At 40.0% G+C, this 14,209-nt stretch overlaps 1 protein-coding gene across 2 annotated transcripts in view; it reads right to left on the reverse strand.

Annotated features, from left to right (window-relative positions):
* Positions 1 to 14,209, reverse strand: part of sec31b (SEC31 homolog B, COPII coat complex component) — a 62,237-nt gene that overhangs the window by 21,633 nt on the left and 26,395 nt on the right. For both annotated transcript variants that reach the window (XM_056468930.1, XM_056468929.1), the window contains exons 13-18: positions 10,652 to 10,738; positions 9,316 to 9,439; positions 5,291 to 5,469; positions 2,718 to 2,844; positions 2,450 to 2,595; positions 1,899 to 2,072 (exon numbers count right to left, since the gene is read on the reverse strand). In XM_056468930.1, the coding sequence (XP_056324905.1) occupies positions 1,899 to 2,072; positions 2,450 to 2,595; positions 2,718 to 2,844; positions 5,291 to 5,469; positions 9,316 to 9,439; positions 10,652 to 10,738 (837 nt within the window). The remainder of the gene's footprint in view (positions 1 to 1,898; positions 2,073 to 2,449; positions 2,596 to 2,717; positions 2,845 to 5,290; positions 5,470 to 9,315; positions 9,440 to 10,651; positions 10,739 to 14,209) is intronic.

Raw genomic sequence — 14,209 nt, forward strand, 5'->3', positions numbered from 1 at the left:
TGTGATCACCTCTGAGTGCAGCAGAGAAATATTGGGAGATATCTCACCGATAACTCGCAGCCCTCGCTCTAATTTAAAAGTTTAATGTCAGTGCGGCCCGCCGGTTTGATATGTATAGCACTTTACAGTTTTAAGTGCGGAGCTGAAAGAACCAACCAATCACGGTGCGGTATATGGCTCTCGAGGGCGGGACATCAGCTGCAGGCAGACAAACATTTCTCAGAGAGTGAAAGTTGCAGCAGCGCTGTCATGGAGTGTTTTGCTCCGTGCCTGGCTGGCTGCCTGCCTCGTTTCTATTGGGCACACGAGGGCATTCGTCCCAGCGCGCTTCATTCACAACACTTTAAAAAGTTTTTTAAGTTGCTGCCCAGCGGGATATTACACGTATATAAATGTATAGAAATCAGTGCTTAATTTGAGCCGGATCTTGTCAGATCCTGCTCCGGGAAATGTCAGATATTTGTATTTTTCTTTCTGGGATTTATTTTAATTTATCCGGCATTAACTTGTGCGCTGTGAATCCCAGCATGTGTGTGTGACAGAGAGAGAGAGAGAGAGAGAGAGAGAGAGAGAGAGAGAGAGAGAGAGAGAGAATGAGTGCAGTGAATGCTGTGTGGATTGTGTGACGGTAGTCATGCGCTAGTTAAAGCAAAATTCAGGTTTAACTATTGGTCCTGAACAATAGTTTCTACCAATCATCTTCCTTGGTTTACAATCACTCTCATTGGTTGGTGGTTATTGTTTTGCACGCACTGAGTAGACAAGAAATCAAAGTGATGTGTCCGCGGTGGGATAAAAGAGAAGTACGGAACTCAATGCAGCCTAATGTAATCGTCTGCAGTCACGCATCGACAGCTGTCCATCGGCAATAAGAGTCCCCGGTAACCCGGACCAATTATAGAGTCGCACCATTATTTGTGGGTCATTTGCATCGCTCTACCTGCACTGTATTTGCATTGCCTCACACAATGAACATTACATATATTTCTATATGATGTAAAAGTAGTCAGAACAAATGACAACAACACAGTGCTGCTTTTTCCTGTCACAACAGCACAGCAGATAACAGGAAATCTAATAATTATTATTACTATTACTATTTATTTCTGATTTATTTTATTTTAATATTTATTTTTTATTTGTTTATTTTTTTATCTTATTTTGCGTTTAAAAAATCCAATCTTCTCAAATCTCTTAATTTTTTAAACACAAAATAAGATGAAAACTAATAAACTAATTTAAAATGTATAATTAATAATATAATTAATTTCTTGTGGGAAACCTGATGCGGCCCAGCTTCACCCAGACTCTGCCTCCAGCGGCCCCCCAGGTAAATTGAATTTGAGACCCCTGCTGTAGACTGATGGCATTTCATGCTGTTCAGCCTTATAATCTTAAAATATGCGCAAATTCAGCTGTTTTGTCTTCTCTTTAGACATTACGCTAGAGAATCATTCAAACACTAGCTCTACAGTGACATTGGTGAATAAGTAACAGCTTCTGCTGTTCTGATGTCAGCTGCAGATGTGAATGAATGGCGGAAGAAAGTAGTTCCTCTTACAAAAGTGTTTTGAGACTCTGTGTTTGATTTTTTTTTTTTATATTCACGATTATGCCGTCGAACTGTTGTATAAACACAATATCACACTCATAGCAGTGTGATGTGACTGTATATCACTGGTCAGACACTAAGGCACTCGGTTTGCAGCCTCATGCCAGTGCTGATATACATCCACATCACACTGCTGCTTGTGTGATATTACTCACCTATATCATATCACTCCTAACTTATTTAGCTTTATTATTTACTTATTTCCTATTATTACCCTTAGTTTTTTTTGTATAATTAATAAACAAACGAAGAAAACGCCTGCCCAGCTGTGTGTGTATGCGTGTACCTGGTCGGAGTCGCTGGGCAGGTAGTTCAGCGCTGCGCTCAGGCTGCCTTGTGATGCCAGAATACTGGAGTACTGGATGAGCTTCTGGGTCAGCGCTGAGCTCCGCACACACACCTCACTGTTACGCAGACGCTCGATAGACTTCCTCAGGATCATCACCTTCTCCACCAGATCCTGCACACAACACACACACACACACAACACAACACACACACACAGTAAAGCAAAAGCAGTTTTTAATAGTTTTAAAGCCATTATAAGGTCAATATTATTAGCCCCCTTGAGCAATATTAGTTTTGGATTGTCTCCAGAACAAAATGACTTCCCTAATTACCCTAACTTTACCCTAAGTACCCTGGTTAAGCCTTTAAATGTCACTTTAAGCTGAATACTAGTGTCTTGAAGAATATCTAGTCTAATAATATGTGCTGTCATCATGGCATCTGAAAATAAGGAACTGATATAGGACACAGTGTTACAGTCGGAGTGTGTGTGTGTGTGTGTGTGTGTGTGTGTAAGTGTGTGTGTGTGTGTGTGTGTGTGTGTGTGACCTCGAGAGCGAGTGGTGATGAGCAGTCTCTCTGCAGTGTCCAGCAGTCCACCAGACGCTCGATGTTCCCAGAGCAGATGAAGCACAGACAGGCCTGCAGACAGAGCTTCTCTGAGCCGCCAGCCTCCAGACGAGAGCCCAGAGTATCTGCGTGCACACACAGACAGAGAGAGACACACTTATACATGTGCACAAATATAAAGGCATGCACAAATGTACACACAGACACGCAAATGAAAAAAAAAAATGTCATGAAAATATGCACTTACCGCACAGACTAGCGAACTCCTCCGGGTTAGCGTAGGTTAGCAGCGCCGCTAACGCCTCCTTCCAGTTATCAAGCTCACAGCTCTGAACGATATCGCGCCAGTTCTGTGTCACTACTGACGAGATCAGCTGTGGAGAAATAAAACAGTGCATTATTAAAAATATTAACCACAACTACTACTATCACCACCACCACTAGGGATGTCCCGATCAGGTTTTTTTCCCTCGAGTCAGAGTAAATTGATTTTGAGTATTTATCGATACCGAAACCTGATCCGATACTTCTATAATTCATAAAAAACAATAAATAAGAGTGAAGAAACTGATCAGGATGTTCCTTATTTAATATTTAATTCACCTTATTTTAACATTCAACAACTCTGTGAACAAACAGAGCGCTTCTGTGAGGAAGCTTGAACAGTCACATAATAAATAACATCAATTCTTCAGTCTTTAGAGCAGCAGTAAATATATAAGATAATCTAATATAAAAACAAATAACACCTCAACTTAAAACACCCGGCAGGAAACCCCAAGTTTATCTCACAGTTTGCTTTGGCAATGTTGTCGTCATCAACTTTATAATACCTCCAGACCGCAGACATACAATTCAATTGCCCTTTATTTGTATAGCGCTTATACAGTGTAGATTGTGTCAAAGCAGCTTCACATAAAAGGTCACAGTAAATAGGAACAGTGTAGTTCAGTTTGTAGTGTTTAAGTTCAGTTCAGTTGAGCTCAGTTCAGTGTGGTTTAATAATCACTACTGAGAGTCCAAATACTGAAGAGCAAATCCAACGATGCGCAGCTCTACAGATCCCTGAACCATGCAAGCCAGTGGCGACAGCGGAGAGGGAAAAAACTTCACTAAAGGCGGAAGTGAAGAAAAAAAACCTTGAGAGAAACCAGGCTCAGTTGGGCACGACCATTTTAATTTCTCCGCTGGCCAAACTTTTGTGCAGAGCTGTAGTCTCAGTGGCGGAGGCTGGAAGCTGGCCTCAGCGAAGACTCGTCTGTCTCTGGAGCGTCACAGGAATCAGTCTCATGTTCTCCACTCCTCCATGACCATCACAGTAGCTGCTCAGGATACATACTCGCGCTTTTCGCATCAAGCTGCTTCTGTGTTCTACATTGCAAACATTTAACCAATAGCGTCTCTCCAGTAAAGGGACGTCATGCCACACACGTTCCTGTTTCTGTGTGGTCTAACTCTGTGCCCCGCATAACTTTAGATGTGTTTAAAAAATAATGAGAGTATATATACTTATATATTCGAGTCCTACAGAGACCCGGAAGGGGCGGGATGGTGGAGAAAAAAAATTGGTGGAAGAAAAAAAAAAACAAAAAAAAAACAGGGTGATTGTTTTTTGCGTTCCCTCGCAAAGATGTTTTGAGTTATCTCCCAAAACTGTTTCTCCACAAACACTTCCTGTTAGTTTCATTCATGTAAACCCTCCCATTTTTGCTGAAATTCTCCTGTATTTACCATTCTATCCCATATTCGTTACAGTAAAGTTGTGCGTCGATCATCGCCTTTCATATGCTACCTCTGAACCAGTGAATGCCGCATTGAAGCCACTTTTGAACCAGAAACAGCAGCAGAAGTGCCTAACTTGGGCTACAGAGAAGCAGCACTAGACTGTTGCTCAGTGGTCCAAAGTGCTTTTTTCGGACGAAAGCAAATTTTGCATGCCATTCTGAAATCGAGGCGCCAGAGTCTGGAGGAAGACTGGGGAGAGGGAAATGCCAAAAAGCCTGAAGTCCAGTATCAAGTACCCACAGTCAGTGATGGTCTGGGATGCCATGTCAGTTGCTGGTGTTGGTCCACTGTGTTTTATCGAGGGCAAGCTTTATGGAGATGAAGATTTCCTTTTTCAGCACGACCTGGCACCTGCTCACAGTGCCAAAACCACTGGTAAATGGTTTACTGACCATGGTATTACTGTGCTCAATCGGCCTGCCAACTCTCCTGACCTGAACCCCATAGAGAATCTGTGGGATATTGGGAAGAGAAAGTTAAGAGACGCAAGACCTAACACTCTGGATAAGGCCGCTATCGAAGGCCTCCATAACACCTCAGCAGTGCCACAGGCTGATTGCCTCCATGCCACGCCACACTGAAGCAGTCATTTCTGCAAAAGGATTCCCGACCAAGTATTGAGTGCATAATTATTTGAAGGTTGACTTTTTTTGTATTAAAAACTATTTTCTTTTATTGGTCGGATGAAATATGCTAATTTTTTGAGATAGGAATTTTGGGTTTTCATGAGCTGTATGCCAAAATCATCAATATTAAAACAGTAAAAGGCTTGAAACTACTTCAGTTGTGTGTAATGAATCGAAAATATATGAAAGTCTAATGTTTATCAGTACATTACAGAAAATAATGAACTTTGTCACAATATGCTAATTTTTTGAAAAGGACGTCTATGTGTGTGTGTGTGTGTGTGTGTGTGTGTGTGTGTGTGTGTGTGTGTGTGTGTGTGTGTGTGTGTGTGTGTAAAAAGTATAATTTTAATAATGTGATTAAATGATTAAATGCTGAAATGTGATGTTATCAGTAATGCGTGCTCACCATGGAGATGCTGTTGGTCTGGCGCTGCAGGTATCTCTGCTGGGTTTTCTTCAGCAGTTCTTCTCCTCCGCTGATGGACAGAAGAATAGCCTCCGCGAACCGACCGTCATTCAGACACAGGTCCACAGCACCCTCAAAGTTTCCCACTAACAGCGCCTGACTGATCAAACCGTCTGTATCTGCACACAACAGCACTTCTCTGTTCATATGACTCTCTGGATATGATCTGATCTTGATATATTAAAGGGTTAGTTCATAAAAGAGTGAAAACTGATTATTTACCAAATGGCACACTATACACTTACACACTCAACAGCATAGTGTGTGTATGTAGTGTCATCCCAAATGGAGCACGAATGTTTTTTTCACCAAGCGGAAATTCAAACCATTTCCCTGATGACGATTGACGGTCGCCAAATCAGTGAAATGAATGACCAAAGTACCAAATAATTAGTAATGGGAAGTTCGGATCATTTTACTGACTCGGATCTTTGAGCCTCGTTCATCGAGATGAACGAATCTTTTCTCGAGTCATTTTGTTCATTTGGTTCAATTTGCCAAAATATTATGAATTGCTTCCAAACACATCTACAACAAGCCCAAAAGGTTGATCACACGACAAATAAGTCATATATAGAATACTACAGTGTTTCCCAACCCTGTTCCTGGAGGCACACCAACAGTACACATTTTAGATGTTTCCCTTTTCTGACCCACTAACTTCAGGTGTTGGAGTCTCTTCTGATGTTCTGATGAGTTGATCCAGGTGTGTTTGATTAGGAAGAGGTTGAAAATGTGTACTGTTGGTGTGCCTTCAGGAACAGGGTTGGGAAACACTGGAATACTATAAGAAGAAAATAATAATTCAATGTTTACCTGCTCTTTTGTCTATGAAGGTATTTTTGTCTCTTTGCTCAGCTCACGTCTTCGTGTCTTCAAATGTCAGTGGTTCATTCACGTTACACTAACAGTCACATATAATCTAAACCAACGTACAGTCTGAGCCGATAGGAGCCATGATGATTAGTTCACCTTTCGAGTCCTCTGGTTCTTGAGTCGTTCAATCATCACGTGATAGAATGACTCAAGCCAGAGGACTCGAGAGGTGAACGGATCAAATCTCTTTCAGGCTCTAAATGCATATGATTGGCCCGTAATGAACGAATGACTCAAACCCGATAGAGGACTCGAGAGGTGAACGGATCAATTCTCTTTCAGGCTCTAAATGCTTATGATTGGCCCATGATGAACGAATGACTCAAACCCGATAGAGGACTCGAGAGGTGAACGGATCAAATCTCTTTCCGGCTCTAAATGCTTATGATTGGCCCATGATGAACGAATGACTCAAACCCGATAGAGGACTCGAGAGGTGAACGGATCAAATCTCTTTCCGGCTCTAAATGCATATGATTGGCCCGTAATGAACGAATGACTCAAACCCGATAGAGGACTCGAGAGGTGAACGATCAAATCTCTTTCCGGCTCTAAACGCATATGATTGGCCCTTGATGAACGAATGACTCAAACCCGATAGAGGACTCGAGAGGTGAACGGATCAATTCTCTTTCAGGCTCTAAATGCAAATGATTGGCTTCTGCCTTTCCGCGATGAACGACTCAAAAGGCTTGAAATGAACGCGCAGATGAACAAATCACTCCCTGAGAGGACTCGTAGTTCCCGAGTAATGCTGCGGTCACACTGGGCTTTTCCTGCCATAGACTTCCATTCATACGCACGCGAATGCGTCAAGCTTGGTGAACTCTGACCAGCGAAAATCGCATCCCTTGATTGCGTGAGACCAATCGAGGATCAAAACAGGATGTCTCTGGACAGAAATTTAAAACATGGAGCAATCGCTCGCTTTTTTAAATGTCTAATCATCTTGTTTAATCCCGCCCCTTTTCGCAGCGCCGTACGACAGAATTTCGCACACACAAAGCCCAGTGTGACCGCAGCTTAACATTGAAGATTCGTTCAAAATGAACGAATCGTTCAAGAACAACCCATCACTACAAATAATACCTGCCATGAGTATAACCGCATTCACCATCAGGAGGCGCTATAATCACTCTCCTAGGAGAATTCTGCTTTCACAATCCAAAATAAATAAAGTAATCTAACATTGGTGTCCAAAAGCTCCACCCCTTCTGCTATGTGAGCAAAGCTGCGGTCGTTGAGTGTGTGAAGTGTCTATCAATACACACTTATTTTTAACAGTTGAATATTTTAATTTATATTTTAAGTGCACTTATTATTTTGAGTTATGAGTTTTCAGTGTGAACGCACTACTTACTACTTATTTATACTACAAAATGGCATAGAATAGTGCATCCGTATGCGATTTGGGATGCACCTAAAGTGTTTTTAAAGTCCTAAAGCCTTTTTAAAGTCTCCTTCAGTGAATCCATACGAGTTTGTAAGCAAAATATTCATATTTAAAGGTCCTGTGAGATACTTTAAAATGTCTATTTTTGTTTAATGTGTCTTAATTACTGAAATATGCAGAGAGGGCGGGACATATAGTAGCTCCTCCCCCTTAAAATAATAACAGCCTATACGGTTTTGTTTTGAATCTGCCAGAAGGGGGCGGGGCATGTCAGATACTACAGAGCATTTGATTGGTCTAAAGATTTGATGAGAAACTGAAGAGTGGAAGACACAAATGATAAGCTTTGGATGTTTATAGGTAGGGGCAAGAAGGTCACTGGTTTGAGTTCCAGCTGGGTCAAATTGTCGTTTCTGTGTGGAGTTTGCATGTTCTCCCCATGTTGGTGTGGGTTTCCTCCGGGTGCTCCGGTTTCCCCCACAGTCCAAACACATGCGCTATAGGGGAACTGATGAACTAAATTGACCATAGTGTAGGAGTGTGAATGGGTGTTTCCCAGTGCTGGGTTGCAGCGGGAAAAGCATCCACTACGCAAAACATATGCTGGAATAGTTGGAAATTTATTCCACTGTGGAGACCCCTGATTAATAAGGGATTAAGCTGAAGGAAAATTAATAAATGTTATTTTAGGTTTATATTTTCTAAATGTGAATTCTGTCTGTTTTGAGCATGCTACCTTATAGATATCCTTAAAACTAACATACTGATAATAACATCTAAAAAACAACTTGATTTAACTTCACAGGGACTTTACAGTTTTATAAAAAGATTTTTTTTAAGCCTTTTTATTTGAGGTGCATTAGCGTTATATATTAAAAAAAGAAAAAGAAACACACACTCACACACTCCGGTCCATCAGGTGGCGCTAACGCACAAAAAAATACACCTCAAAAAGAGTAGATGATGGTGGTTGCAGGAATTTTTCATTTTGGATCATTTTCTGAGGCACTGTTTATTATGTATGGATGCTATTCATCGGACTACTTCTGGACTGCTGATAAAAATTAGCCGACGGTTGACATTGCTGACATTGAGCTGGACATTGAGCTGACATTCAAGTCGCTTTGGACTAAACCGTGTACTAAATGACAATGTAAATGTAAGAGCGCTTAAAAATTACTCGATTCGACTGAAAGAAGAAAGTCATTTACACCTATGACGCCTTGAGGAGGATGGTTCAGCAAGGTCGCTGATTTGAGCCTCGGCGGTGTGTGGAGTTTGCATGTTCTCCCCGTGTTAGCGTGGGTTTCCTCCGGGTGCTCCGGTTTCCCCCACAGTCCAAACACATGCACTATAGGGGAATTGATTAAATTGGCCATAGTGTATAAGTGTGTGTGTGAATGAGTGTGTAGGGTGTTTCCCAGTACTGGGTTGCAGCTGGAAGAGCATACGCTGTGTAAAACATATGGTGGATAAGTTGGCGGTTCATTCTGCTGTGGCGACCCCTGAATAATAAAGGGACTAAGCCGAATGAAAATGAATGAAGCCCTGAGGATGAGCACATAATGGAAGTGTAATTTGAGTGAACTAACCCTTTAATGATTTACATACTGCAGCTCTCTGATGATTTGACACACTTCTTTTATACTTTGCTTTAGATGAAAGCATCTGTTAAATGAATAAATGTAATGTTCACCTGAGGATACGGGGATCTGGAAAGGCTCTTTGTCTTTCTCTTTCTTCGGTAGCTGACTGAAGAAATCAGCAGGAGATTCACGACCGGGCAAACCGTCAGCAGCTCCAGCGCTCTCATCCGCTCTCTGATACAAAGAGAAATTAAATGATGGTTAAACAACAGCCATGTTTCCCTCTAACTATATTCATGCACAATTTGGAGTGTTGCTTTAAAAATTGCATAATGAAAACACCAAGATGGACATAAAATACAACTGTATAGGACACACTTTATATCTGTTGAGAAATGATGCACATGAACTGTGCTGTAAATACACTTAGTGAATAAACTCCTGTGCTTCATCAGTGTGGTTTAGTTTTTGACAGATGCTGATCAGATATAAATGTGTGTGTGAGGGTCTTTGTGTCATTAATGCTGGTTTAATCAGATATAAATGTGTGTGTGAGGGTGTTTGTGTCATTAATGTTGGTTTAATCAGATATAAATGTGTGTGTGAGGGTCTTTGTGTCATTAATGTTGGTTTGATCAGATATAAATGTGTGTGTGTGAGGGTCTTTGTGTCATTAATGTTGGTTTAATCAGGTATAAATGTGTGTGTGAGGGTCTTTGTGTCATTAATGTTGGTTTAATCAGATATAAATGTGTGTGTGAGGGTCTTTGTGTCATTAATGTTGGTTTAATCAGATATAAATGTGTGTGTGTGAGGGTCTTTGTGTCATTAATGTTGGTTTAATCAGATATAAATGTGTGTGTGAGGGTCTTTGTGTCATTAATGTTGGTTTAATCAGATATAAATGTGTGTGTGTGAGGGTCTTTGTGTCATTAATGTTGGTTTAATCAGATATAAATGTGTGTGTGAGGGTGTTTGCATCATTAATGTTGGTCTGCAGCTCTCCATCGTGTCAGATGTGAAATGTTGTTGTGCTGATAGTAAAAGGCCTCAGTCCGTCATCACAGTGCTTCAGTATTATTCTACTATTATTATTCCCTCCAGAACCGTCTTGAGCATCTGTCTGCGCTCCCATCTAACGCCTCCAAAAGCCACCGCGTTCACAGTGTTCATTGCGTTTGGTCTTCTGAGGCTCAGCTCATTTATTAGAGGAGAACAAACACCACAGTGGAGAATCTCTTACTCCACTTCTCTCAGTGATATCTGTGCAGGAGCAGCAGGAGGTGAGGAGGTGATGCTCTACTGTGCATTATTGACTGGAGATGCTGCTTTACTCACTGATATTTTAAGTAATATTGCAGCTTGTGCATAAATATAATTCACAACTTTGAATGGAAACAGAGCTAATGCAGTCTGACACATGTGTTGTTTGGAGTTTTAACACACCTGATCTGAAAGTGTCTGCATCTTCTCAGCAAGATCGTTCACATCTAAACCGTTGGGTTGAAGTTTCCTTCCCAAACAAGCAGAGATCTGCAGAAAACACACAACAGTTCAACACAATGTCAAATATCTTTTCTAGTGGGCAGCACGGTGGTGCAGTGGGTAGCACAATCGCTGGGTCAAGCCCCGGCTGGGTTAGTTTACTGTTCTATGTGGAGTTTGCATGTTTTGTTGCTGCGAGTTTCCTCCGGGTGCTCCGGTTTCCCCCACAAGCCCAAAACATGCGGTACAGGTGAATTGGGTAGGCTAAATTGTCCGTAGTGTGTGTGTGAATGAGTGTGTATGGATGTTTCCCAGTGATGGGTTGCAGCTGGAAGGGCATCCGCAGGGTAAAACATATGCTGGATAAGTTGGCGGTTCATTCCGCTGTGGCGACCCCAGATTAATAAAGGGACTAAGCCGAAAAGAAGATGAATGCATGAATCTTTTATAGTCACATCACCAGCCTCACATGTGCTATGATGCAAACCACAGGTGCAGGCTCCAAACAGTGCAAATGCCACAATTTAAAGACAATAAACATTTAAATAGAGTCTGTACACAAATATAGACAATAAATATGTAAAACACACATATATGACACTAGGGATGTGACGATTCACCGTGAGCCAGCTGAAAAGCGAATCAGATATGTGACCATTCAAACCGGTAGAAAAGCTGAACGAATCGCGATACATGTTTTGGACAGAGGTGACGTAAATCTCGCTTTACCTGCACATCAGCGGCGAACAAGAGCTGAGGCGGCAGAATAAAATGACAGCAGTAAAGTGCGCCAGACAAAACAAACTGTGTGCACTGCAAAAAGACGTTTACTAACAGAACAACGAATATGATGCGCATAAACCGTCAGCACAGTGAAAAACACAGACGTCTATACGCAAAACAACTATTAATAAGCCAAACCAGGCGAACAGGACGATTTGCAGCTACAGAGATCACACGCTGCATCAGTGTTTCATAGCGAAAGTGTGAAGATGTTTCTCAGACTGAAAGAGAATCTTCTGTTACAGAAGCAGGCATTAGATTAGTTTACCCTCTGCTTTTCACATTAGTTCATGCATATTTTAATCATTTGCTTATTATTGTTGAATATTTACAAATGCTCAAGATTATGTCTTCTTAAGTGTATCATGCTGATAATTATACTAATTACTTATACAAGTATTATTAATCTGATGACAGTGGCCAGTCCCCTGGAGCAGAGGGCTTGTTGAGCACCTCTGAACATGCTGCTCTCTGCTTTAGGAAAGGCTTTCCTCTCCACACCAGCCATCCCAGTCCCCAGTGAAAGAGTTTGTTCATCAGCAGGGCACATTGTTAATGTGTAAAGACCTCAGCTTATGCCAGAAAGCATAACTATGCTGATATTTCCGTAAAATCCCAGCACCGTCACAGTTTTAGTGTGTTTATATTAATCAGTCTTTAGTTTGTATTCTTTTTTAATTAGCAAATGTAGTTATGGCAGAAAATACATTTAATTATATTTAAGAACTTTTGATTTGATTTATTTATTTTTGAACAGAAAATATCATGCATAAAATATCATTAACAAAAAATACATTTCAACATGGTGGAAAATGGAGCAGGATGAAGCACAAGCGTATATTTTCCCACCCCATTACCACATACATCATTCGTCTATTACTTCAGCTTATTTCTTCCTGTACTGATCTCTACTGTTTACATGAAACATATTTCATCCTTTTGGCATCTTTGACATTATATGTTTGATTCCATTTGTACCTTTACATTTTATAACAGACCCAAAGAAAAAAACGATGCATAGATACTGCAAACAGCCAATAATTAATATTTCATCATAATAAAATCAGAACTTTCTCATTTGATCCTTCAATCATCTTCATCATTATATTCCTTTAATAATATATATTTACACAACTCTTTAAATTGATTAATATCCTGACATTGTTTGAGAGTCAGATCTAGACTGTTCCATAGTTTCACACCACAGTCAGACATGCACAAACTTTTTAAAGTTGTTCTAGTTTTCCACCTCCTATAGTGTAGTTCTTCTCTCAGATTATATCCCCCTCGTCGTTCTTCAAAACACGTTTGCATGCATTTTGTTAGTAGTTTATTCCTAGCTTTAAACATGAATTGTGCTGATTTAAATTGAACCAAATCATTGAACTGAAGTATCTTTAATTTAATAAATAAAGGATCTGTATGCTCCAAATACCCCACATGTTGTATCAGTTGAATGCAGTGTACATACGGATCTTAAATTAGATTTATATGTATTCCCCCAAATTTCAACACAATAACTCATATATGGCATCATAAGTGTGTTATATAATATATACATTGATTTATTGTCCAGGATAAATCTTGCTTTATACACTATTGCTACAGTTTTGACTAATTTTGATATCACATTATTTATTTATATTTCCAACTTATGTTATGATCCACTACAACACAAATAAATGTAACTGCATATACTCTTTCTATAACTTCATTATCAATATGTAACTCTATATTATAACTACTTTTTAATTTCCCAAATACCATAACCTTTGTTTTACTTATATTTAATGACAATTTGTTCACGTCAAACCATAATTTCAATTTATTAATTTCTGTTTTAATCAACTCCATAAGTTTTGGTAAATTATGCCCAGAACAAAAAATACTTGTATCACCAGCAAATAAAATACACTTGAACAACTCTGATATCTTACACATATCATTAATGTAAATTATAAACAATATTGGACCTAAAACTGATCCTTGTGGTGTGCCACACTTTACATTTAGATATGATGATTTATGATTGCCAATTTCCACGAACTGTTGCCTATTTTTTAAATAACTGCTTATCCAGTCCAAGGCTTCTCCTCTAATACCATACCTTTCTAACTTATTTACCAATATATTATGATTTATTGCATCAAATGCCTTCTTTAAATCTATAAAAATTCCAACTACCTTCTCCTTTTTATCTAGCTTATTAGTCATTTCCTCAATTTCTGTTAATGCCAGAGATGTTGATCTATTTTTCCTGCAACCATATTGTTCATCAGCTAAAAGGTTATGCATTTCTATGAAATTATAAGGCTGTCAAAAAAGAGTTTTTAGAAACTAACAAAGAGAGTACAGAAACTGGCCCATATAGACCGCATAGAAACTGGCCTATATAGACCGCATAGAAACTGGCCTATATAGACCGCATAGAAACTGGCCTATATAGACCGCATAGAAACTGGCCTATATAGACCGCATAGAAACTGGCCTATATAGACCGCATAGAAACTGGCCTATATAGACCGCATAGAAACTGGCCTATATAGACCGCATAGAAACTGGCCTATATAGACCGCATAGAAACTGGCCTATATAGACCGCATAGAAACTGGCCTATATAGACCGCATAGAAACTGGCCTATATAGACCGCATAGAAACTGGCCTATATAGACCGCATAGAAACTGGCCTATATAGACCGCATAGAAACTGGCCTATATAGACCGCATAGAAACTG

Source organism: Danio aesculapii, chromosome 12 (assembly GCF_903798145.1).
Source record: "Danio aesculapii chromosome 12, fDanAes4.1, whole genome shotgun sequence".
In the NCBI taxonomy this organism is placed as follows: domain Eukaryota; kingdom Metazoa; phylum Chordata; class Actinopteri; order Cypriniformes; family Danionidae; genus Danio; species Danio aesculapii.